General features: G+C 40.3%; 2 protein-coding genes across 3 annotated transcripts in view; both read left to right on the forward strand.

Moving 5' to 3' along the window:
* The first annotated feature begins 1,819 nt into the window (after positions 1 to 1,819).
* On the forward strand, positions 1,820 to 20,210 carry HINT3 (histidine triad nucleotide binding protein 3). Its single transcript, XM_004614014.2, has 5 exons — positions 1,820 to 2,246; positions 8,971 to 9,088; positions 13,401 to 13,470; positions 16,093 to 16,219; positions 18,302 to 20,210. Exons 1-5 carry the CDS (start codon positions 2,076 to 2,078, stop codon positions 18,332 to 18,334), a joined length of 519 nt encoding a protein of 172 aa, XP_004614071.2. The 5' UTR covers positions 1,820 to 2,075; the 3' UTR covers positions 18,335 to 20,210.
* Positions 20,211 to 21,478: 1,268 nt separating this feature from the next.
* TRMT11 (tRNA methyltransferase 11 homolog) overlaps positions 21,479 to 26,003 on the forward strand; it is a 56,648-nt gene continuing 52,123 nt past the window's right edge. Inside the window, exon 1 of one of the 2 annotated variants that reach the window (XM_055136919.1) lies at positions 21,479 to 21,607. In XM_055136919.1, coding sequence (XP_054992894.1) covers positions 21,536 to 21,607 — 72 coding nt within the window. In that variant the 5' untranslated portion in view covers positions 21,479 to 21,535. The remainder of the gene's footprint in view (positions 21,608 to 26,003) is intronic. The other variant, XM_055136920.1, reaches the window with a different exon arrangement.

The raw sequence follows: 26,003 nt of genomic DNA on the forward strand, positions 1-26,003 counted from the left end.
CATATGCAGCCAAAGTAGGCTTTTTGTAGTAGTCAGCTTTCTGTTGTTACAGAATTTTGTAAGCAGAACCAAAAATATATCTACTTATGATTTTCTGTAGATTAGTAAACTCTCTTAAATATGTTCTTCTATAGGGTGCTTTACTTGTGACATATACAGTGACCTTATTTGTAATCATTCTTTGGTTTATTAGACTTCAATTTCTTAAACTGTGGTTGTGACCCCATATGGGGTCACATAATTGAGTTTGTGTGTGAAAGGATCACAAAAAGTTTGGAAACAGTAAAGATTTCTGAATGTGCAACAACCAAAACTTAAAATTAACTGCCTAATTATTACTAGGTGTTACTGGCAGAACTCACTCTTGTTGCATTTCTTGAGCAAAAAGGGGTTGTGCTTATACATGTAATATGCTCTGAATGATTCGATAATTATCAATTGTCTATAGAAGAAACGTACTGAAAAATTCTATGTGAACCCAAAGAAGAAAGTGCTTACTTCAGTAATTCACTAATTTAAATTGGTTAAATTAAAGAAGCATTTGAGCAGTTTTTTTGGAAGATGATTTTAGGTATAGATAAGAAAGATATTTCAAAGATAACAACATACATGAAAACAGTTAATGAAGGCTTGTACAGGCATGGATGGAAATAGTGATTACTTACATTGGGCAAAGAAACATACTAATTCTGGACCCTGCTTTGGGCTTCTCTGAGAACATAAAGTCACTTAAGTGGTTCCTCATACCACTGTTAAACTGCAGAGGTAATAAAAACTGTCTCGATCTCATTATGGATAAATAAATATTCGTATTAATCACTTTCAAATAACACAACATACATCCGAAAATATTTTTAAATTCCTAAAATGATTAGTGCACTTCTAAATTAACAAAACCCAAGGGAAAAACTATTATAATATGTTAACCTGAGTTGTAGTGCTTAAAAAAGTGTACCATGTCCACATAGGTTAGTGTATTCTGGAATTTTACAAACCTTTATCGGAATGGTAATTCTAATAATCAGTTGTGTGATACTGGGCAAACTTTTCCAAGTTTCTTTCCTCATCTATATAGTGGGTCAATAAAATAAACTTTCTTTCATTAGTGAAACACATGGCACATTTTAGGTGTGAAAAGCCGAGATCAAATTAAAGTTCATCTCGAGTACAAAACTAAGGAATCCGTACTTTTTCTTTGGGTACGATTTTAGTTTAAGTTTTGACAGGATCTTAGGAGAGGGAAGGTTATAATAGCAATCCAGGTGGGATATAATTAAGGATTGATTTTGACAGAATAATAGCAACCCAGGTAAGGTATAATTAAGGATTAACAAAGATTTCACAACATTTCTGACTATAAACGACAGGATTCCACGTCTGTGCGTGAGGAAACTGAGAAAAAAATCTGCCACTTTGGGTAGCTAGTTGTTAACAATGAAAAAGTCAATACAAGAAGTTCCCTTCTGCACATTCTGAGAGTGGCTGGAGACGCATACCGGAGCATCAAGCATGATTTATGTTGAAAACAGAACTCTAGAATTCTCGCTGATAGTCTTAAAAAAAAAAAAGCCCTTTGTCATAGCAGCGTAACGCCAAGTACACAGTCGCAGCATCGCTGAAAGATGCAAGAGCTCGCCCACAGATTGGGTGCTAGGGACGGTAGGGCGCGCGCGCAGGTATGACGCCTCGACACGCGCACTGCGCGCCTGCGTTCCGCGGGCGTCCTGCGTCGTTACCGTGGAGACACGTAGGGGCGGGCCCGAAGCCACCCCCTCGCTCCGCCCCCTTCCCACCGCGCGCGGGTGCGCGCGTGCGCATTCGGAGCCGCCCGCCTCGCGGAGGCTCGCGGCTGGCCCTGCGGCCCCTGCACCGCGTTGGGCCTCCCCCTAGCGTCAGCCTGGAGCGGGGCGGAGCTGGCGTCCCCGAGTCCCGGCTCGGCCCAGCGCCCGGCGAGGGGCGACGCCTCCAGGAAGAACAGAGGAGGTGCAGGAAGCTGACCTTGGCGCTGGCCGAGTCCTGGAGAGGGAAAAAAACACCCCCGGCTCCCGGCCAGCGGTAGCCGGGCTGTGGCCGCGATGGGAGACGGCGGGTCGCCCCGCGGCGAGCAACTGGACGGTGTTACTAAGCACAAGGCGGACGTGAAAGGCGGCGAGAGCGCCGCCGCGGCCGCCTCGGCCCAGGACAACTGCATATTCTGCCGAATCGCGGGGCAGAAGGACTCGAGCACCGAACTCCTGTACTGTGAGGTGGGCGGCGACCGGGAGCCCCCGGCCCGGGCCGTCTCTCGGGGCGGGTGTTGTTGGCTCGACCGGGCGGGGAGACCGTGTAGGAAAAGTCCAGCTACTCGGCGCCTTTCACTGCAGGTGCCTTGGCACTGGGCGGAGAGTCGCCTTCTTGGCCTCTGGTTTTATTTATTGAAGGGCCGGTCGGTTGGGGTCCTCGGGAGAGAAGCCTGTTTCCCCCGAGACGGAAGGCAGGCCGGGAGGGGAGGGTCTGCCGGCGAAGGCGCCGCCTCTGATTTCCATGCAGGCGTGCACAGGAGACCACTCAGCAGTGGGCTTGGTTTTTCCCAACGCCGAGACTCGGCCCGGACATGTTATCTATTTTGTTTTTATTTTCTGATCTGGCGGGAGGCGGGTGTTCGGAGCCACACCCCAGAGTGCCCGGCCGTGTGCTGGTGTTGCTCCTGGTGGGGCGCAGAGGACTCCGAGGGGGCTTGGCAGGGATCAGACCTGGGCTCCCTCGCATGCAATGCACGGGCTCAGCTCTGTGACCGGTCTCAGCCCCGCCCCACCAGGTGTTTTAAAACAGGCTTAAAAACTCCTTTGGAGAAAAAAAATATTAGCTTCATGATTCTTTTTTTTTTTTTTTTTTTAATTTTCTTGTGCACTCATTTGTTCAGTATCAGTTTAGTTCTTTCCAACGCCGTGAGATTCAGAGATGAACGGGAAGACCCAATGCTGGGATGTCCAGATCTTAGAAATAAGAGGAGTGAATGAATGATTGGGTCCGCAGCTGATGACAGCGCCCAATGGCAGGGAGAGGTGGTTTTACCGGCCTGGAGTGGGTGGGTTAGTGGGTGGGTCTCCTAACCCAGAGTTGAAGGAAGGCTTGCCAGAGCAAGGGAACCACGAAGATGACTAACTAGGAGTTGACCAAGTGAGGAGGAGGAGAGAAGAATGTGGCAGGCAGAGAGAACCGCCAGGATTCTTGTGTCATACAAGCACTAACAAATGCAGCTTACCAGGAGCATAGAAAATGAGGGGATGAGAGTAGTGAAGGATGGGGCTGGAGAGGTAAACAAAGGAGCCGGTGAAGTAAAGATACTGCAGTTTAAATTAGTTTTGTCTTTTTTGTGAACCATGAAAGGAATCGCTACAGTTTCCACTGCCCTGTTGCGTGGATGGGGGCTGAAGAGTTTATCTGATTCCAGCACCACCGTGAAGAGTGATTTGGAGAGGACCAGTTCTGGTGGCTTGAAGACCTGTCAGGAGGCTGTTGAAGTAATACTTGATGAGGATGGCTTGAAATACAAATTGTGATGGGAATGAAGAAAATGAATCAAAGGATATTTGGGACATGAAATTGGCAGGACTTGTCAGTGGATTCAGATCAGTGACTGTCATTGGAGAAATTCTAGTCTCTACACTCAGGAAACTTTTGACAAAGTGTGAGACACTTTTGCTTGTGAAGGAGAAATGAGGATTGAGGGCATCTAATGGGTAGAGTTCAAGTTGATGTCCAGGGTTGTCTCCCGCACACACAAAAATATGATCTCCCAGAGTGAGTAGTGCTTAAGTTGAGATTCCCTAATTAAGGATAAAGGGGATGTGAGAAAGACGATGGTGAAATCAGGAATAATTTCCAGATGTCTGGCAAAGGTAATATAGTAGTGGTGGTACTGTTTCATTAAGGTATGAATATGGAAGAACAAATGCTGCAGAGTATCAAGTGATGAGTTCAGCATTAGAGTCAAGAGTTTGAGATGAATGGGAGGCACTGAGTAGAGAAGTCCATTATAAATGCTTACATAGTCTGGCACTTTGGAGAGGTCTGTATCTCTATCCCAAATTATAAGAACTTCCAGTTTAAGTATGGAAACTGAAAAAGAGGGAGTTGGTGGGATTACCTGGGAAATACATGTAATGATAAATGAAATGGTTATTTGGGCTGAAGAGAAAGTATAGATCTTGTCTTGCATCCCACTCACCCAGTTCAAACTAATAGTGCCACATATGGTCCTTGAGCACAGCTCGGGTAACCCCTGTGTGTACAGTCAGAAAAAGATCCAGAGCACAGCTGCGTGTGGTTCACCACTCCCTCCCTCTCCCCAAAATGAAGGGGACTCTGTACAAAACTAAATAAATGTGTACAAAACACATTGGAAGGAACATCAAAGGAGGAAGGGATATATGTTAGAGGGAATGTCAGAGGAAGAGAACCTGAAAAGGGAATGAAGAACACTCAGAGATAGTAGGAAAACCAAGATTGCTAAGGGAAGGACTATTTTGAGAAATAAGGGGATTGGCAGCATATCAGAGGCAGGATCAGCTTTTTCTAACCTCAAGTCAAGGTTTGATCGAGTCTAGTCCATAGCCCTCCTGCATGCTAACAGAAAAGCCTAGTTCAGTCCCATCTGATTTTGTCCCCAAAGGTATGGTCATTGGCCTTGCACAGATAAATTGCAGTGCAGTGGTGAGGATGGTGGGAGATTGTGGTCAACCTTGTAAAATGAAGACCGTTCATTACATCTTTTGAAGGAGGAAGTTTGTCAATCTAAGGGAGGTGTCAAAGGTAGTGATAATTTCAGGAGGAGTTAGGAGACTAAGAAAGCCTTTAAAACAGAAGATTTTGGTGTGTTTAAATCCTGATAGGAAGTTACCAATGGAGAAAGGTTTAAAATGTCTGAGGGCAATAGACTTGTATCTGGAAAAGAGCAAACTCAGTTGCTCACTTACTACTTGGTATTTGGTTGATTGCCTTTTATTTCCCAGGTACTATTGAAGGCTTTGAGAATATAGCAAGAATCAAAATATGCAGATATCCCTATCCTCCTGGTGGTTACCTTCTTTTTTGGGGAATAAATAATAAACAACATAGGAAAATACATGATTTAGTAGTGAAAAAAATAAAAGATGGAAGGAAGGGGACACATTTCTATAAAAGTATAGAATCTGAAAAGGGAATGCAGAACACTCAGAGAAAAGTTGTACTCTAAAGATGGCATTTGAATATTTGAAGGAGGAGAAGGAAGGATTAATTTAATTTAATCCAATTAAATTATAATTGGAAGTAAAAATTTGAAGTGGTTTCTTTGGAACCAGGAGAGAGTCAGGGAAGCAGAAGGGTTGCTGTATTGGGTCGGTTCCGGATGAGGAGTTTAAAGTCTGCTCAGCTGTGTGATTACCCTCAGCTCCTCGCAGGCTGAGCCTAGTTTCTGAGTGGGTGAGTAGTGGTGTTAATCCCACAGTTGGGTTTGGTCATGTTGTGAAATACAGTGGCCCAAAAGTAAGGATGTATCACGTCAGTGTGGCTGAAGTGATATAATGGACTTTAGAGTCTACACTGAAGGAAAGTGAAGGCAGCAGACAAAGGAAAGAATTTCATGGCTGTCTCTTTTGAACTGGTCAGTAAAGGCACAAGCCACCAAGCTTTGCCTCTTCATTTACTACCTCTCTTACTAAATATAAAATAGGCTACTCAAGTGTAAACTGGGTTTTTTCTTTTTACTAAATATAAAATAGGTTATTGAGAGCTAAACTGAGTTGTTTTTAGTTTTAGTCTATTCTAGATTTCCAGAAACTGCTTTTAAATTTTGTTCTCCCCAGTAACAATGTTGAATACAATGAATAGAAAGTATATACTAGTAGTTGCAGGAAGGTTTGTCTGTCAAAAAATAGCCATCAGATGGGGTGAGATGTTCCAAGCTTCTTCTTCTTTTTTTTTTTTTTGGATAACACCTTGTGATGCTCAAGGGTTACTCCTGGCTCTGAACCCAGGAACTACTCTTGGGGGTACTCAGGGGACCATATGGGATGCCAGGGATTGAACCTGGATCAGCCAGCAAGGCAAACACCCTACTGTCACTCCGGACCCAGATGGTTGAAATAGCTTTCTTCCTCATTGAAGGTCAAGACTTTCTTTGTTATGAACCAATCAGTGTAAAATATATAGAGAGCCTGGGAACAGTTTTATAGAGAAAATGAGTCATGAGATGTATTTAAAATTTTTTAATTAGTGAGCGCAAGATGGATACATACAAAGGCGACTATAGTAACATAAACAAAGTATACATGGTTATATAACTAATTGTACTCCAAAAAGTTGGGTACTTTTACAGATTGAATCAAAGGTGATTTGGTGTCAAGAATGATACCTGATATTGCTGGGTGTATCCCCAACCTCCCTCCCTTAGCTCCAGTGATTTGATATACTAAAACTCACAAAGGTTAATCTTTTTTTTTTAGTGTAATTATATAACATTTGATGTTTACACTCCACCTTAGAGCAAGCCCTAGAATAATGTTTCATTCAGTGTAGATGAATTTGGACTTGGGGACTCTGTCTTCCTAAAATGGGATCCGAAAGCAGTGTGACCTAACATTTTTGAATGCTATTTCCAGTGGGAATACTATTGACATTTTAGGCTATATTCTGTTTTGTTGGTCAGGGATATTCCCTCTTTTTGCAATAAGTTTAACAGTATATAGTTTAGCAGTATATTCCTAACTTCTGAGCAACAAATGCCAGTAACACCCATAACCTGAGAGCACCTATATTTCTCTACTCCCTGTTGAGATACAACACTGCTTCAGAGTTATACTCTACACACCAGCAATCTGTGCTAACCAAACACAGTTTTTACTTTCATGAAGCTAGTGATTAGACATTGGACGTTGGATGAAACAAAAAGAAACCATATAGTCTTAGAGTGACCATGTGTGCCAGCTGGAAATTACAGAACTGATAGATAGTTTAGGCTTTTCAAAGCACCTGAATATTAAGTAATCTAAGTGGCAAGTCTAAATCCTATCTGGGGCAAAGAGAATGGCTGGGATAGGAAGTAAAAAGGTTAAGGGGCTCAATTGTATGGTGGTGAATGGAAGTTAGAGTTTTGGTGGTGATAATGATGTATATGAAGCTATTCAATTATATAAAGCCATTTGCCGGAAACTTATGTTATAAGCCAGTATTACCTCAATATCAAAAGAGGCTGTTTATTAGAAAACAGTATGGTGGTTAGATTTTGACATTTAAGTACATAAAACAGTATAGCAAGAGGAAGAGGAAGGTCAGAAGGTTTCAGAGGTAATCTTTATCCTGTAACTGCAATCACAGTGCTGATTATACAGTCTTAAAGATATAAATTTTAAAAAATCTGTCTTTTTTAAGGTCTAATATAGAAATCATAAAAAGAGTTAGTATGAGGGTGGGCATAAGAAAATTAGGAAAAAAAGAAGAGAAATACTTCTTAGGAAAGTGATAGGAAGAAAAGGTTTGGAAAAACACTTCTAATCAAAGAAAGCTATAATTTTAGCTTTAAGAAGGTATTTTGCAAAGCAGTTGAGAGATCATGGATTTTGTCTTGCCAGAAAAGTATCTGAAAATCATAGTGATGCATAATTTCTTTTAAAGGTACAGTGGTTTTATCTGTTCAAACATGTTTTTTTAATTATATAGTTTTGTAAGCTTAACTATATTTTATTAACTTTAAATTCAAAGATGAATATATCTAACATGTCCCACATTTCAGAATCTTGCCTGCAATCTGATTTGAAAGCAGGAAATAAAAGATTATCTTTCAATGGGTGTCTTTAGTGATAGGTAGTTAGAATTATGTATTCTTAGGTCATTTGAAATATTTTCTTTAATTATGCTATGAACATAACATATGTTTAGAATCTTTTGTTTCTCTTTGGTTTTGAGTTTTAGGGACTATTTTTCCAAGTCCAGAAATGGGTATTAAATATTCACATTTTTAAAGTAAAACTTTTGAAACAGAGTAGATTCAGAGAGGGCTAGCATCTATTCTCTTCTCATCTCTACCCTATTTTCTTCCTTTGCAAGAGACTTTGAAAAATATTCTTGGTTTATCCTACCATTACAAGTAAATATGTGTGTATATATCTATGTTTATATTCCCCCATTTGTGGGGGTGGGCGGAGGAGGCTCATTCCTAGCAGTACTTAGACTGAAACTGATCCCATGCATGCAAAGCATGTGCTCCATCTCTTTGACCCACTTCCTTAGCTTTGTATTCCCTCTTCTTACATAAAAGATAGCCAGATCACTCTTCTCCTTGCTTTAAAAAAGGTGTAGGCATATATTTAATTAATTATTTCATAAGTATATAAATATGTTCATTTCTTCTTATTGCTACGTAACTCTTCATTATATGTGTTTGAATAATTCAGTCTCCTAGTTGAGTTTTATTTTTTTTCTATCATAAATTGTGCTGCAAAGTATAACCTGGTACATACGCCATTTCATATATTTAATGAGTGTATCTTTGGAGTAAGATGATCTTTTTTGTGTTTGAGCTACACCTGGCTATGCTCAGGGCTTACTCCTGGCTCCTGAGGTCAGGGATCATTCCTGGAAATGCTTGGGGGGGGGGTGCGTGAGATCATATGTGCTTTGGAGAATCAAGGCCTGCTTAGTGGTATGCCTGGCAAAAGCTCTAGCCACTTACTATCTCCCTGGCTCAATAATAAAGTTTTTCATAAATTTCATTTGTAATTTTTTTTGAAGTTGGCTTTATGGAAGTGTTTTTACTTTCTGGAATAAATAAACAATTCATGAACGAACTTAAAGCTTTTTGGACTTAATGCATCACATAATTGACCAGAGGGCTTAATTGTAAATGTAACTTCCGTTTTCTGTAAGACCTAGACTTATAGTGCCCTAACAGCATCAGAAAATTAAGAAAATCATTTGCTGACTAACAAATGTTATGTTTTTGTTTCTTAGAATGAAAATCTTGTTTGCTTTAGAGATATCAAGCCAGCAGCACCTCATCATTATCTTGTAGTGCCAAAGCAGCATATTAGAAACTGCAAAGATCTAAACAGAAATGATATAGAACTGGGTAAGATGATGGCGTAATTCTTCATGGTATGGTATTTGGAATTGGCAACAATTATGGCAGTGATGATTAAAAATAATCTAGTTGAGTATTATGAAAAAGCATTATGACTTTTTAAAATCTTTCATTATGAAATGCTGTACTTGAGAAGTTTTACAATATTTTGGGTAGATCAATAGTGAATCGATATATTTTCAAATGATGCCTTTATTGTGAAAATTTTCATATTATGTATAAAGAGAAGTATGATCTTTATGTATTTATCACCCAACCTCAACATTGATAAAGCCATTGCTGGTTTTTTTTTTTTTTTTTTGCTTTTTGGGTCACACCCCGAGATACACAGGGGTTACTCCTGGCTAATGCACTCAGGAATTACTCCTGGTGGTGCTCAGGGGACCATCTGGGATGCTGGGATTCAAACCCGGGTCGGCCGCGTGCAAGGCAAACGCCCTACCTGATGTGCTAACGTTCCAGCCCCAGCAGCTGATTTTATTTTTCACATACTTCTTCCACAGTGAATTTAAAGCAAATCCAGGACATTTTCATCTTTAAATTTTGCACTTATTTTCTTTCAGTTCTGGGGAATAAACCAAGGGCCTTACATGCAAGGCAAGCACTCTGCTTCCGAGCTACATCCCTAGCTCTTTAAAATATCTAAATGATAATGCATTACTATGACCTTTTAAATATTTTTCTTGACTCAGAAAATGAAAGGTACTATGAAAAATTACAAATTATAATATGATCTGTGAGTTTATATTGCCTGAAAGTGAGACTAGATTGGTATCTACCTTATAGTTCCTTATGTGGATAAATTAACATCAAAATTTAAATATGTAATTTATTAAGTGATGTGAATTGTTAGCCTCTGAAAAGAGATTCTAAATCTTGTCTCTTGCAGTATTAATGGGATTATTTTCTTACTCATGACTTCTGTGACTTGTCAGCTATCATTTATTAAGACTGTTCAGTTCAAATCTCCGATAGCCTTTTCTAAAACCAAGGTCTAGGATTAATTTCATCAATACTTTAAGGCATATTATGTGTTAGATAATTAGAATCAGATTCTAGGAAAGCAACTAAGAAAGTTTTATAATGGAAAACTTTGATATGTAATCTCTTCTGTGAAATGACATTTTCTTTCTGGATTTGTAAAGTTTCTTGGTCACCTGAAGTTCTGCAGTACTTTTCACAATCATTTCAGCAGATAAGGCCAGTGTTCTTGGAATATTTATTATCAGACAGTAACCACATTAGTTGTAATTTGTTTCTTTTATACCATTTAACCTTGAGGAAAAAATGTGTTTATGCTTCTTTTATTAGTTTTTGCTGAGTGTTCTTTCTTTCTTGTGAAAAGTTATTTGGTAGGAGATACAGCTCAGCAGTAGAACACTTGCCTTGCATGTGTAAGGTACCCTCATTTCTGCAAAATTAAAAAGTATATAATTTTTTTACTTAATAAGTAATTTCATTGAAAAGAGGTAGAAGGTAACCCACCCTTCCCCCATCCCACGGTTCTTGCAGTATAATTTTATGCTCTGGGACTTCAGTCAGTGTCCCTTGGACTGAAGAGGGGAGGGCATAAGGTCAGAAGTCCTGGACTGTGCTGGTTTCATTTTCCCCACACCGAAGTGTAGACAGCAAACCTGAAGTTTTCCCTGCTGCCCTGACCAAAGCTGTGGGAATTTTTCAACTAGAACCTGATAAAAACCCAAGATCTTTAAATTACTAATTTTGAGGCAGCATGTAGATATTTGGTATTTTACTGCACTATTCTTTTTGGTTTTGTGTATTTGAAAATATTTCCATAATAAAAGTGTATAAATTCTTGTAGTTAATGATTTTATATGTTCTATGCAATTAGGGAAATAAGCATACAGAAGAGATATTAAATGCTTTGACTCTAATATTAATCAAATTCCTCATAACCATGGAATAAAAAATGTGTGTCTGCCCAACAATGCTAGTTGCCACTCAGGCTACACCTAGCAGAGCTTTGGATGCTTTGAAGTCCTCAGGTCAAGCCCAGGTGTTTTAGCATAACAGGCACATGGTCCAACTCTTTCATCCCTGACCCTAGGATACACTCTTTAAGCAGCACAAGGTTTACCATCAAGATGCTCAATTTTCTGGACAATAAAATATGACTATTTCAGATGATCAAAATATTACTAAATATATTCACTGATGTCCTAGATATATTCACTAAATATATTCACTGGAATTAGATTAGAAAAATAATGAAATCTTGAAAAGCCCCAAATATTTAAAAATCAAACAGCATTCTTTTTTTTTTTTTTTTAAATTTTTATTAAATCACCATGTGGAAAGTTACAAAGTTCTCAGGTTTATATGTCAGTTATACAATATTCAAACACCCATCCCTTCACCAGTGCCCATATTCCACCACCAGAAACCCCAGTATACCCCCCGCCCCCACCCCCTACCCCCTACTGTATAACTAATGAATTTCACTTCGTTTTTTCTTTACCTTGATTACATTCCATAATTCAACACAAAACTCACTATAGTTGACATAACTCTCTCTCTCTCTCTCTTTTTTTTTTCTCTTTTTCCTTTTCCCTTTTTTTTTTTTCTTTTTTCCCCTCATCCCCCTTCCTGCGCCTCATAGTATGGTGTACGCCACGCCACGTCGGCCAGCGTGGGGCTTTTGCTTAGTTCACAGTCCAGAGGTGGCTGCTACATTAAAAACCTTCAATATTTTCAACAAAAACTTACTGTTATTATTTGGAGTTTCCCCCCAAGTCAGACCTGTTCAAATGGAACCAATTCACATTGCTGACAATTATAAATGTTAAGTCGCGCGGACGCTGCCGCGTCCGCGCGGTTTTGGGTTTCTGTATAAAGTCCAGGGAGAATTCTGCCAGAAATTACATAGCCCAGCTCACAGTCCCAGTGCATTGCTGTAAGAAGTCTCTGAATTCAAAGTCTTTAGGCGCAGAGGGTCCGATTCGCGCTCAGCAGCTCCGGGTTTATCTGGGCCGAGGGCGTGCCGGTTACGCCCCCTTCCCATGAGTTCCTGGGAGCCCCAAAAGTAAAAACCGAATACCTGTGGGTCTGGAATCAGAAGATGGCGCCTGCCACATGGTGCCGCCAGCCCGCCGCTTTCCATGCAGGAAGACAGGGTGGGGGGGGAAAAAAAATCCACCCCCAGCAGCACCGAGTTGTAGCCCAGTTTGGTGTCCCAATGCATTGCTCTCAGGTGCTGCGCTGGATGCCCGAATGTGTTACATCTTTGGAGTCAAAGTCTTTAAGCGCCGCAGAGGGTCCAAACAGCATTCTTTAAAAGGACTTTCTAAGTAATTCAGTAATATTGAATTAATTGATAAGTAACAAAATTCAGTAGCATGTCAGAATTTGTAGAATGCAGCTGAAGCAGTACCTAGAGGGCAACATTTGACTAAACACTGTCACTGTCATTGTCATCCCGTTGCTCATCGATTTGTTCAAGCGGGCACCAGTAATGTCTCTCATTGAGAGATTTATTTTTGCTGTTTTTGGCATATCCAGTACGCATGGGTAGCTTGCCAGGCTCTGCCTCGAGGGCTTCATACTCTTGGTAGCTTGCTGGGCTCTCTGAGAGAGGCGGAGGAATCGAACTCGGGTCGGCCTCGTGAAAGGCGAATGCCCAACCGCTTTGCTATCCCTCCTGCTCTGACTAAACACATAATTAAAAAAGTTATTATCCCTAATCCAGGGATACAAGAATGGTTCAATATTTGCAAATCAATTAGTGTAATATACCATATTAACAAAAAGAAAGATAAGAGCTGTATGATCATGTCATTTGTTACAGAAAGAAGATTTTTGACAAGATTCAATACCCATTCATGATGAAATCCTCCAAAAAATGAAATAGATAGTAATGGCCATCTACAACAAACAGCCAATATCATACTGGATGGTATCAAATTGAAAGCCTTTCCCTTGAGATCAGGCATAGGCAAGAAGGTCCACAGTCACCACTATTATTCAACATAGTTTTGGAAGTTTTAGCAGTAGCAGCCATACAAGAAAGTGACATCAGAGGGATCTAGATTGGAAATGAAGAAGACAAATTATCCCTATTTTCAGATAAGATAACATTGAAAACCTAGAGAAGCCATCAAAACACTTCTATAAATAATAAACCTATACAGTAAGATGGAGAATTGCAAAATCAGTACACAAAAAATTTGAGACTGCTTAAAGAGTGAGCTAGGCAGTGGTAGATATAGGACTGAGACTCAAGGTTCTTGACTCTTACTCAGTATCTTCTATAGTGTAATATACTTTCTTTCCTGTTTTATAGTTGAAAGCATGGTAAGTGCTGGAAAAGCTATTCTTGAAAAGAATGACTTCACTGACTTCAACAATGTGAGGTAGGTATGGATACTTCCAGGTGGAAACCAGCATTCTTGATTCTTCTGATAGATTTTTATTTTAATGTAGAATGGAAGCAGTGGTAGAATAGTTCATGGTTGAAAAGCAGACTTTCTGAAAGTGAGAATATAGATTATTGGTAATATAAATATAATACAACTTTTTCCTCATATTTCATGATCTTATAATAATCACCAATCATAGATAGGATACACAAGTTTGTTCAAGGAGTGACTATAGGTAAATAGTTCCAAATCCATTTTTCTTTCTTCAATATGTGAAGTCTTATAAAATTCTGTATTAAATTGAATTTCTTTAGAAAAATTTATTTTATGTGATTAAAAAAATGCATTTTTAGACTTCTATATTAAGTTCACTTGATTTTTGCTGCCTATTGAATTGAACTCAGACATTCAAAAAAGTGTGAGTGAAAACAGTGTTCTGCATCATATGAGGCTGACACCCAAGGTCAGTAGATAAAAAGGCCAAGGGGATTGCCCCATAGCTGAAAGATTGCTTCATGAGCGGAGGGGAGAAGGCAGATGGAATAGAGAAGGGGTCATTAAGAAAATGATAGCTGGAGGAACCAGTTGGGATGGGAGATGCATGCTGAAAGTAGATAATGGACCAAACATGATGACCTCTCAGTGTCTGTGTTGCAAGCCATAATGCCCCAAAGTAGAAAGAGAGTATGGGGAATATTGTCTGCCATAGAAGCAGGAGGAGGGTGGGAAAGGTGGGGGGGTATACCAGGGATATTGTTGGTGGGGAATGTGCACTAGTGGAGGGATGGGTGTTTGATCATTTTGAGATTGTAACCCAAACATGAAAGTTTGTAACTATCTCACGGTGATTCAGTAAAATTAATTAAAAAAATTTAGAAAAAAAGAAAACAGTGTTCAGTTTGCAATTTTTAGTTGAACTGAAATTCCTTTTTAAAAGAATATTTATTTAACTTGTGTGACCAAGACAGTACCAGAACAATGTTAGTAGAAATGACTTATAACACTTCTGAATCCTAGTGTTCTCTCTTGTATCTTGTTTATTATCTGAATAACTTTAGACAAGTTATTTAACCTTTCCTAGACAATATCTGTTACGTATGCTTGGAAGTTCAAATAAGTGTGAAAATTCTCTGAAAATTGTTAAGCACTAATCGTAGATGGTGATAACAAGGAATAGATGGTATTTGAGATCTTTGGCCAAACGCAGTACATTCCTTTCTCCGTCCTAGTCCTAGTCCTAGTCCTAGATGTGTTTAATAGGAGAATCAAATGGTTGAGTGAACTGTGAAATTGCTTCTAGATTTTGTTTACTTGATTCTATATTGTATGAATCCCTGTCTACAGAATGAAGGCTTAGTCTCCATTTCTAAGTAGTGACGGGAGCTTTTCATAGTGTGCTATAAATTTGACTGCATTTTTCAGTTTCACCAGATCATGCAACGTGGCATTTCTTCTGTGCTTCTTCCAGTGTTGTCATACACTTACAGCTTGTACAGAAAAAATTTCTGGGTACATCTGTCTTGATCTACTCAACATCATTATACTTACAAAAAAGTTTTGTGAACTAGTTTTCAAGAGGTTAAATCATACTAACTTTTTCTTCCATTTAATTAGATGTCCTTATGAATTTTAATAAATAAAATATAAATTATTATCAGTTTTTATTTTTAACATAATGTTACGTGATAAACATTTTAAAAATGATTAAATCTGTGCTAAAATAGTTTACTGAGAAAAATGAGTGCTTTATTAAAAGAGAAAGTCTGCCATCTAGTGGCACTTTGGAATTAGAGGTCAATTCAACGTGTGTGCGTGCATGCGCAGATCAGTCGATTCATCATGTGTTTGTGTCCAGCTCAGTCAATTCAGTCAATGTGTGTGTGTGTGTGTGTGTGTGTGTGTGTGTGTGTGTGTGTGTGTGTGTGTGTGTGTGTTAGAGTCCAGATCAATGTGTGTGTGTATGTGTCTCCCCTATTAGTCTTCTTGCAGGATCTCCGTGTACACATGTACACAGGGTCTGTGTGTTTGTGTGTGTGTTAGAATCCAGATCAACGTGTGTTTGTGTGTATGTGTCCCCCTTTTCCCCCCATTTGTCTACCTTGCAGGATCTCTGTGTACAGGATGTGTGTGTGTATTTATGTGTGTGCCCAGTTGTCTTCCTTGCAGGGTCTCAGGGCGGTGTCTGCTGTTGCTCTGGAGTACCATGTTGCAAAGGTGTCAAACCACATGTATGGCATGTACCTTAACGCTTGCATTTTCTCTCTAGCCCCTATCCACTATCTGTTAAAAATAAATTCATTGCAGGATCATATCTAACAAGAACTAAAAACCATTATGATAAAGACTGAAGTAGGTATGTCAACTCAGAACCTGTGTTACTCTGAGGCATAATATGTCACTTTTAATGAAGAGAATAACTTACTGTGAACTCTTTAATTGGAAAGAATAGGAATTAGGTAAGTACTTTGAAGTATATAAAGAAAACCAGTTGTAAAGATTTGGGTGGTAATATCTATTTTAATCTGATTTAATATCTTTAATATTCATGTGTTTTGATCTGAAAAATAGCTTATAATTTTTGTATGACTGATTTTTTAATGGTCTCTTGTGTTATAGAATGGGCTTCCACATGTCGCCATTCTGTTCAATTTACCACTTGCACCTTCATGTTCTGGCCCCAGTAGATCAGCTTAATTTCTTATCAAGACTGGTCTACAGAGTGAACTCCTACTGGTTTATTACGGTAAGTGTTACTTTGTACCATGAGCATTAAAAAAAAAATCACTAAAATATTTGTCCTTTTTATTGTACACTTTTTTTATGTCAACAAAAGGAATTTACAACTCTTGTAGTCTTGATCATTTATTGCATTAAAAAAATTTTTTTTTGGGTGTGTGTGTTTTGGGCCATACCTGGTGCGCTCAGTACTTGGCTTTATGCTCAGGAAGCACTTCAGGCTGGGGGTGGTCAGTGGCTACTCCTGCCAGGGATTAGGGTACCATGCAGTCAGTTCCAGAGATTGAATCCAGTTCTACTGAATGGAGTAGACTGTTGATCTATCTTTCTGGTCACTGTGTTTGAAATTTAAGAATTGGGGTGGCTGATAATGTTTTTGAAAAAATTACTCTGTTACAAAATGGATATTTTTCTTACTACTATGTCTGATTTTCAGGCAGACTAGAGGTGAAGACTTAGGGACAGTTCTAGGATATTCTAGTGAAGGTGGAGTCAGTAACTTTGTGTATTGCTACCATAAAATTTAGCATTGTTGTAAATTATAATAATTAAATTAAACAACAAAATTGAGACAAAACATAGTATTCCCCCCAGTGGGGGAAAATCATTTTTGTAATGCTTTTAACTATTTCCTTAACATGAATTTTAGTGGAAAAAAATGAACAAAGGTGTGAGAGCTGGTAGAAAATTCTTTAATCTGAGAATCTGAACTCTTAAATTTTTGTGAATGGAAATTTCTTGGTCTAGGACTTGGTATATTTTGGCCTTTTTTTTTAAAAAAAATAAGGGTAAAGATAATAGTTTATTTAAAAATCTCTTATGTGGTCCAGAGAGATAGAATGTAAGGCACTTATCTCTCACACAGCTGACCTGGCAACTCTGAGGGTCCTCAAAGCATCATTAAGAGTGATTCCTGAGCACAGACCCAGGAGTAAGCTCTGAGCACTGCTGGGTGTGGTCCCAAAACAAATAAACAAAAATTCTCTTATGTAATATTCCAGTTATAAAAAATGATTGAGAAAAGCATGTGAAATTACGTGTACTCCCAACTTTTTAATAGGCTTTAGGTATGTATAAGTGTATGTATTTTTTCCCCCAACCTTCTTCAGAACTTTCATCTCTTGCCCCTCAAAGAATTAAACTAAATTGTCATAATAAGAAATAGGCTGTATATTTTTGAATTTTAAATTCACAGAAAAAGTAAACAACGTATAATACTCATGTACCCTCTGTCCCCACACACTGTCAACATCTGTCAATATCCTGTGGTCAGTATACCAGGTTACATTTGTCACAATTTATGCACTGCAATGACTCTTCGTTATGACCTTCCAAAGTTCTTGGGTTTTCTTAGTGACTTACTCTAAGCTAATTTTTTTTGTTGAATTTCTGTGCCTTTGGACAAATAGTTCAGTAATATGTTTCTGCCACTATAGTGTCATATAAAATCCTCTGTGCTCTTGGGGCTGGAGTGATAGCACAGTCGGTAGGGCGTTTGCCTTGCAAGCGGCCAACCCAGGTTCGATTCCCAGCATCCCATATGGTCCCCTGAGCACCGCCAGGGGTAATTCCTGAGCTAGTGCAGAGCCAGGAGTGACCCCTGTGCATCGCCGGGTGTGACCCAAAAAGAAAAAAAAAATCCTCTGTGCTCTGTTTTACCTTCTCTATCTTTATCCTAGTAACCGATTACAGTGTCTCCAGTTTTACATTTCCTAGTTGGCATCAAATAGCATATATAGCTTTTTAAAATTGACTTTCATCACACGTATTTGAGGTTCATCAATATTTAACTTCCTGAAATTTTAGTACTATAATTTTATTTTCATATTGAAGAACCAATAAATATGTAATATGGTAAAATTCTTCCAGTTAATATGCAATGTAGAATTCCGTTACTACAGCTTATTAAACTGAGTTAAAAATTTTAAGCTCAAATATTAATATTTTAAAAAGTTAAAACTTTTTAAGATATTTAATGAAATGTTTTTAGGAACAGCATATACACTATTTTTCTGTGACTTATAATAAGAATGTCAGTATATTCTTTGCATAAATTATAATTGCAATGAAATTTTTTTTTTAATTACAGGCTGATAATTTGATTTCAAAGCTAAGAACATGAAAATGTCAACATGAAGATTTTCCTAATCTTGATTCAACATAAACTAATACTTTGGTCTCTTTGAAATTTAATTGGAGGCTTTTTGAGTTTTATGAGGGGTTATTTCTGGTTTTCGGAGTATCTGTTTACTGAAATCTGTAACACAGCTTCATGAATACTTAGTCATTGACTTTTTTGTTTTAATTGTTACTCCTCGAAAATATAAGATATGTAGATACAATCCCATTAAAACAAATTCTGCCTATCAAGAAGGGCTGTGTTTTTTAAAATCTGAAATATTTTCATCTTTCTATAGTCAGCATAATAGTAATTTACTTAAAAAGAATAAACTAGTAGAGAAAGAAAGTGCTTTATTACCATATTGAGAAATTATTTCTTAATAGTTCTATAATTTTACATAGGTAATTTCAAAAGAGTACCGTATAGTGACTCTTTTTGATGTATATGTATCACTTTTTACTAAGCTCTCAAATACTGTTTCCATTTCTTGAAGCTTACCATCTTTGTAATAAATTGTTGTAAGAGATGTACAGTACATTTATAAACATGAATATATATTCATGTATATTCATATAGATGTACATGGTTTTTGGCCACACCATGTGATCCTCAGATCTTACTCCTAGCTTTACACTAAGGGATAACTACCGGCAGATTCTGGGAAGTGTATGGGATGCTGGGGATCAAACCCAGATTGGCTGCATGCAAGGTAAATGCCTTACCCACTGTACTATCGCTTTGGCCCAGTTTCTAAAAATGAATTTGCAATAACCACCATTTTAGCTATCTAAGAGAATTCAATGTAATGGAACTTAACCTGTGAGAAGATAAATTTGGAAAAAGCATAAAATGCTTAGTACATTAATGTCTTTAAAAGGGCACAAATTGTTGCTTTTATACTTTCTAGTGGAAAACTAGAATTAAAACATTTTAGAACCAGCTGTTATGAAAATGTCCTGATTTTTTGAGATAGGTTCAGATGAGGAAATTTACTTTAGTAATACACCAAAATTTATTGGCATATAATTTCATGACTTGTTTTTTTAAGGAATTGTCTTTGGATGCTTTCAGTGATAGTAGTGAATGCAAATGAAGCATAGATACTGAATCTAATCCCACTGTGACAGTGTAGAAGAGTATCACATGCATGAATATAAATGAATAGAAGGAAAAGGTATTGTTAGAAAAAGGCTGTGATAATGCATTTTGATTAATATTAGACTCAATATTAGTCTGGTACATGGTGGAAGTTTGGGCAGGTATAAGAGACTAATTAAAATGAATGTCAGCCTTTGATTGTACTCAGTGGAAGTGGAGAGATTATTTGGAATTAGCAGTGGTAACTCTCAAAATTATATTTTCAACTTTTTATCATTTTTATTGAGTCATTTGATAAGCAACTAAAGTGGATGAGTAGTTTCTGCTCTCCATAAATCAGTTAAAGATGGTCAGTTTCAGAAAAGGAATCTTCAGCATGTGCAAAAATATATGCTATGTGACCTTGCAGTGATATAACTAAAAATAAGGAATTCTCAAATGCGTTATAGATCTCTTAAAATGTAATTAGACAACTAACTTATTTAGGCTTATATCTTCTCTAATACGTTTTTCTGCATTTTTGAAAACCCTTGGAGTTTCTTATATTTATTGGCAATTCTCTTGTACTTATAAAGATTAATAAATTACAATTAAAATGTACTCAGCCGAACACTAATTGGTAACTGTAGTTATCTGTGACACTAGCCAATTAAAGTGTTTAAAATAGCATTGAGAGCATTATGTATGTTGAAATTATTTGTAATTGCAGAACTGTAAAATTATAAAGCTATTTCAAATTGTGCATAATTGGAAAGCTAAATAAATATAAAAAAATCTGTGTCATCAAATTTTCCCTCTTGGGCTTTTGAAAAAGATTTGAGTCACACCCGGTGGTACTCAGGGGACCATATTCAGGATTGAATTTATGGTGTCAGCCATACAAGACCAATAGCCATAACCCCTATACTCACTCTGGTGCCACCTGTGCTGTCTTTTAAAAACCGGCTTGTTTGATCTTGTTTGGGGGCCATACCTGGGTGCTCAGGCCTTACTCCTATCTGTTCGCTGCGGGGGCAGGGTCACTGCTTGTGAGGATTGGTTGGGGGGGTTGTATGGGGTGCGGAGGATAGAACTTGGGTCAGCTGCAGGCAAGGCAAATGTCTTACCTACTATAATATTGCTCGGGCGCCTGAGACTTCAATTTTAGGTTCACAGCAAACCTGAGAGGAAGGTACAGATTTTCTATCTTTAGAAACTTTCTTTCCTGTCAGTGTACACCAAATTGAATTGACACCTCAGAGTCACCCAAAATTCATTGTTCATTTAGGATTGACTTTGTATTGAACATTTATTCCAAATACTTTTCTTCCCATCAGTGTAGACCAAATTGAATTGACCCCTCAGAATCACCCAAAGTTCATTGTTTATTTAGGATTGACTTTGGCATTGAGCATTCTATCAGTCTGGAAAAATGTATCATCCCTTGTATCCATCATTCTAGTTTCAGAATATTTTCACGACCGATCCTAAAACTTCTCCTTACACTCGACAACCAGTGATCTGAATATCTGCAAAATTCGCTTCACTGGACTGTTAGAGTTGGACTCATACAATCTAGTCTTTTCGCTCAGATGTTTTTCACTTGGCAATCTTGATTAAGGTCACCCCTTCTTGTCTTCGTGACTCGACAGCCCATCTCGTTAGCACAGAAGGCATGGCATTCTATTGTCTGGGTTTGTCAGGTTCATTCATTCAGTGACCCGCTGCAGGAGACCTGGGTGGCTTCTCCAAGTTTCGGCAGTTAGGAATAAAGCTGCATGCAGTCTTGTGTAAGTGGCAGTTTTCAACTCCTCGACGCCAATGTTGAGGACATCTGACGAGTCCGTTTGGATCCTGAAACGTGCTCCCACTTTCTCCACACCTCTTCAGATGGGACGGGCGCGGGAGACCCGCTAGTCTTCCTACACACACCCTGTTTGGGGAAAAGAAAGAACCTGCCTCTTGGCCTCCGGGGACCTCAGCTTTAAACACGCCGCGCTTAGGCCCGCCTCGCCCGTTTCCGTTTCCGGTCCTGGCAGCTCCGCCTCAGCGGAAACGTCTCTGGGGGCAGGTGGGCGGGCCCAGGGGCGGTGCAGCCGCGCAGGCGCAGTCTGGGCGGCCACCATGGCGCTGCCGAACTCTCTGAACAGGTATCTGCTGCTCATGGCGCAGGAGCACCTGGAGTTCCGCCTGCCGGTGAGCCCGCATCGCCCTCCGCCGCGTGCGCGCGACGCGAGGAGACGGCGCTGTGCGGGGCGGCTGCGGGGGGTGGGTTGGGGACTTTGGTGTGCGGATGCAGGGGCTACTCGGCGATGTACGCGGGTGCTGGGTGCAGGTGCTGGTCGGGGCTGTCACGCGCCGCAGTTCATCCTCGGCCGCCGGCAGGAACCCGAGTTGGGCGGGGAGCGTGCGAAGTAGACGACCGAGGCAGATCGCCGCAGCCTGTGCTGTGCGTTTTCATTCATTCCTCTATCCTAGTGCCAGGTCCCCGGGCTGGGCGGGTGGAAATGAGCCGCGTTCTTCCCGCGCAGTTCTTCGCGTTGTCTCGCCCCAGTCTCCCGCTAGGGAAACGGGCTCCGTGCCTGGTGGTTTGCAGGATCTGTGCGGGGAGGGTGCGGGAGTGGTCAGTTACTTACGGTAGGATGCTGGCGAAGTGGGCGGGAAGGGATGGGAATTGTTTCACGGATTCAAGCACCGTTTTTTTTAGAGTCACGACAAGACAAAAGTTTCTGTCTTCCACGCCCATGCTGTGTAGGCTAAAGAGCTTGACAGATACGGAACTTGATATTATGAAGTTACTTAAGATCAGTGATTGGAGATATGCCGAGAAATGAGAACAGGGGAACCCAAATCACTTGAGGGGTGGGGGATTTGTTGTTGTTGTTGTTGTTGTTGTTAATTTTATTCTCTGGAACCTCCAGCACATTGTGGAATAAAAGTGATAGCATTGGACACACCAGTCTTATTCATGAGCTTGGGAGGAAAGCATTAACTATCCAACAATTCCAGCCAAAATTCTCCCAACGGTATCAGACCTTTATCATTAAAAGAAAATTCCTTCCTATTCTTAATCTTCAGGGACTTTTTGTTTTAGGAATACTGAGTTTGTCAGATCTGAGCTGTAATGTGGTTCCCTTTTTTCTAGTTTTCAACGTGGCAAAAATATATTACTGTTTACCTTCAAGATTGCTTCCATCCATCCGTGCATGGTGCTTGAATTTGTAAGCTGAAGCTAGACTAAAGATGAAACAAATAAATTAGAACTACTAGGGTATTCGTTTCTACTGGATAACCAAATATGTGGCAGATAGCAACCGGAAGGAAGCTGGAGAGGTTGTGCTCAGGGCTTACCCCTGACTCTGTGCTCAGGGATCATTTCTGGTGGTGCTCAAGGGACCAGGTGCTGTAGAACGACAGTCCATCTGGAGTTAGTGACCAAAGAAGGTGAATACCACAGTTGTTTTCTTAGGCAAGGCTGTGAGAACAGAGTGTCAGGCTGCATATTTTAAGAATAATATTCTTGGGCCAGAGAGATAGTTACAAGGGTTAAGGCACTTGCCTTGCATGTGACCGATCCCGGTTCAATCCTGGGCACCACAGATCGAGAACCTGAGCATAGAGCCAGGAGTAAGCCCTGAGCAGCACCGGGTATGATGACAATCCTTCTCCCCCTGCCCCTAAACAAAAATAAAAGAGCGTTCTTAATATTTCGTTGTTTTAGTTGCTTCTTAAATTCTTCTTGGTCTCTGCTTACCCCGTTACCAGTTGAATCTACTTGTCTTTTTTCTCTTCTTTCCCCCAAGCCTGCTTCCTTAGCAGTCACAAAATAATTTATTTTACATTGCTTGTTACAACTAAATGGCTGATGGAATTATCAGAAAATAAGTAAAAGAAAATTTGTGAAAATCGTTATATGTTATCATGAGTTAATTAAGCCCTTGTCTGAGGGTTTGTTGATAGTGGAGTCTTCTGTGTTATTGTTTATTAATCTTAGTCAGCTTCTATATTACTTTCCCATCTAAATTAGGACTTACTGGGCTGACAGTATTATGGAATTTGGAGGTTCCAGGAACTCCAGGGATCTGTAGAACTGGGCCAGTGAGCTTCCAGAGTGGCAGCTGTAGGATGTGGGTGTGTAAGTGATGTCGGTGGGCCCCACGGGTGACTTCCGTGAAGCAGGGAAGAGAAAGATGTCACTTTCTCCCCAGCCACCTCTACCACCCGGGACCCAGATTTACTGGGTTCTTGTCTTCGCTCTCGGAAAAGAATTTCAGGAGTCGACAAGCAGTGAAGTAACAGATTTTATTTAGAGGTTTCTGAGGGAAGGAGGAAGGATAAGTGGGAGAGAGAATAGTAAGAATAACGCACTCAAGAGAGAACGCGGGCTTCTCCAAGGGTGGAGAGAGCTCTACACACATCCTAGCACTGGACATGAAAACATGAAAGTACACATCTCAAGGGGGGAGATGCAGGCAACACATGTGCTCGGGCACCACATGTGCTCGGCCACGTGGGCACAAGCAGCACATGGGCTCAGGCAACATATGCGCGCACTTCCTTTGTTCAAGGTGGCCTTTATAGGGTTTCTCCAACCTGCCCCCACGAGGGGGCTTCTTCCCAGGTAAAAGTCCGTTGCTAAGGAGGTTACCAGGGAGGTTGGGAGTGGTGATGGTCTTCTTTAGGCTGGATCACATTTTAATCAGATTAAGGGAGAGGTCTATAGAATTCCAGGAACTTCATGGGGAGGGGTCCAACCTCCTCAGGGTCTGCTGAAGGTCTTATCAGGTCTGTTTTCTGTATCCACAAGGTGGGTCAGTCTCAGGATTCTCCTTCCCAGAGACTTTGTTAATCTGTTTCATTGCCAAGGGCCTTTCCCTATCTACCTGCCTATATCATAAGTATGGGGGTGGGGGTGAGGGAGTGGGAGAGGGAGACTGTCTGCCCCTACTCCAAGAAAACCCCAGAGGTGTCAACCTGAAAACCGGTGTACCTGGAATTTTTGTCGGTTTCTATTTTATTTTTAGTAATGTTTATTGAGACACCATGATTCACAAAGTCATTCATAAAGTTGTTTTATGCATATGATGTTCCAACAATAATCCCACCTCCAAAGCCCCTTTTTCTCCGCTTTAATATCCCTGGGCCCCTCCCACTCCCCAGCCTGCCCCCTTCACAGGTTTTCCTTCTACAGTAAAAGCCCTGCCTGCTGTACTACGGCTCTGCCCCCTGAATTTCTTTGACTGTTGTGTCTTCATCACATTTGCCTTTATGCTTTTCAGGGACTCTGATGCTTCTTTCTATTGTTTCTCTTGAACTCATCCCATCGTTTTCTGGTTATGTTGTTCATTTCTTTTCTATTTTCCAGTTTGCTGTTTCCTAGTTGTTTCCTCCTCCTCATCTTGGAGCTCCTTGATTTTTTTTTTTTTTTTTTTTTTTTTGCTCAGCTCCAGTTTTTCTGCTGTTCAGAGCTCTTTTTTTTTTTTTTTAATATCACCTGCCATGTTCTTCATTTCTGTCATTTTGGGCTGTAATAGTTTTATCATTTCAATGCTCTACTTTCTTGTTCTTCGCTGAGTACCTGTGCTATCATTTCTTTGGACTCATTGAGCAGCCCTGTCATAATGTCTCTATAGATACTAAGGATTTCCTGGTATTGCCCTCTTTGGTGGTACTGGTTTTGCTCATTGAGCTTGGTGGGCTTCTAGGTGTTTCCCCCATTGGTTTTCTCGTGTTCTTGCTGCACTGGGAATGAGTCGTGGAAGATGATGAGGGATTAAACTAGAGGTTCTCTCTGTCTTCTCTGTCCATCTTCACAATATGATTTCAAGAGTAATGTGTATACTCCTGGGTGGCTAGGGAAAGCTCTGCGGCTCTCCGTCTCTGCTGCCGGCGTTTGGTGGACTCAGGTCTCTCCCCGTCCCGGGGCGGCCCAGGCCGTGGGTGGATGAAGGAGGAGACGAGGGCCAGGCTGGTTGGTGATCCCTTACCATTTATTCCATTCTCCCCACGCGCCTGTTCTAATCTCAGTAAGCTCCCCATTATAGTCCCACACTCCCCTTTATTCCCGTCTCCTCCTGTCTCTCCTGCTCATCTCTCTGTGCTCCCTCTCCCTGCCTTGTCTCTCATCTCTCCGTATGCCTGCTCCTGCATTCTTCCCCTACATCCTTCTCCCTCTGTCCGCCTAGCTAGTCTCTCCATGCTCCATCTTGCTGCCCTGGTCTCTCTCTCTCTCTCTCTCTTTCTCTTTCTCTCTCTCTCTCTCTCTCTCTCCCCCCTCTTCCCCCTCTCCCCCCTTCCCTCCTCTCCAGTCCTCTCCCCTCTCCTCCCCTCCCCTCCCCTCCCCTCCCCTCCTCTCTTCCCCTCTTCTCTCACCAATGCATTGGGGGTAGCACAATCAACATATCAAAGGCCCTTCCTGATGGCCCATCAGGCTCAAGGGAGGAAATACCACCCAGGATGTTTCTCCTCTCCTTAGTTCAGTAACTTAGTTATCTTAATTTTGCTTTTTAACATTAGTTATTTTATATGGACACAGTAAGAGACACATTAAGATTGTAGGGTGGCTCTCTGGGGGACATCTCTCTATAGATCT

Source organism: Sorex araneus, chromosome 4 (assembly GCF_027595985.1).
Source record: "Sorex araneus isolate mSorAra2 chromosome 4, mSorAra2.pri, whole genome shotgun sequence".
Taxonomy (NCBI): Eukaryota; Metazoa; Chordata; class Mammalia; order Eulipotyphla; family Soricidae; genus Sorex; species Sorex araneus.

Coding starts and splice junctions, on each gene's coding strand:
- HINT3 (XM_004614014.2), top strand. CDS start 2,076: ATGGGAGACGGCGGGTCGCCCCGCGGCGAGCAACTGGACGGTGTTACT. Junction 9,089..13,400: donor CAGAAATGATATAGAACTGG/GTAAGATGATGG, acceptor CCTGTTTTATAG/TTGAAAGCATGGTAAGTGCT. Junction 13,471..16,092: donor ACTGACTTCAACAATGTGAG/GTAGGTATGGAT, acceptor CTTGTGTTATAG/AATGGGCTTCCACATGTCGC.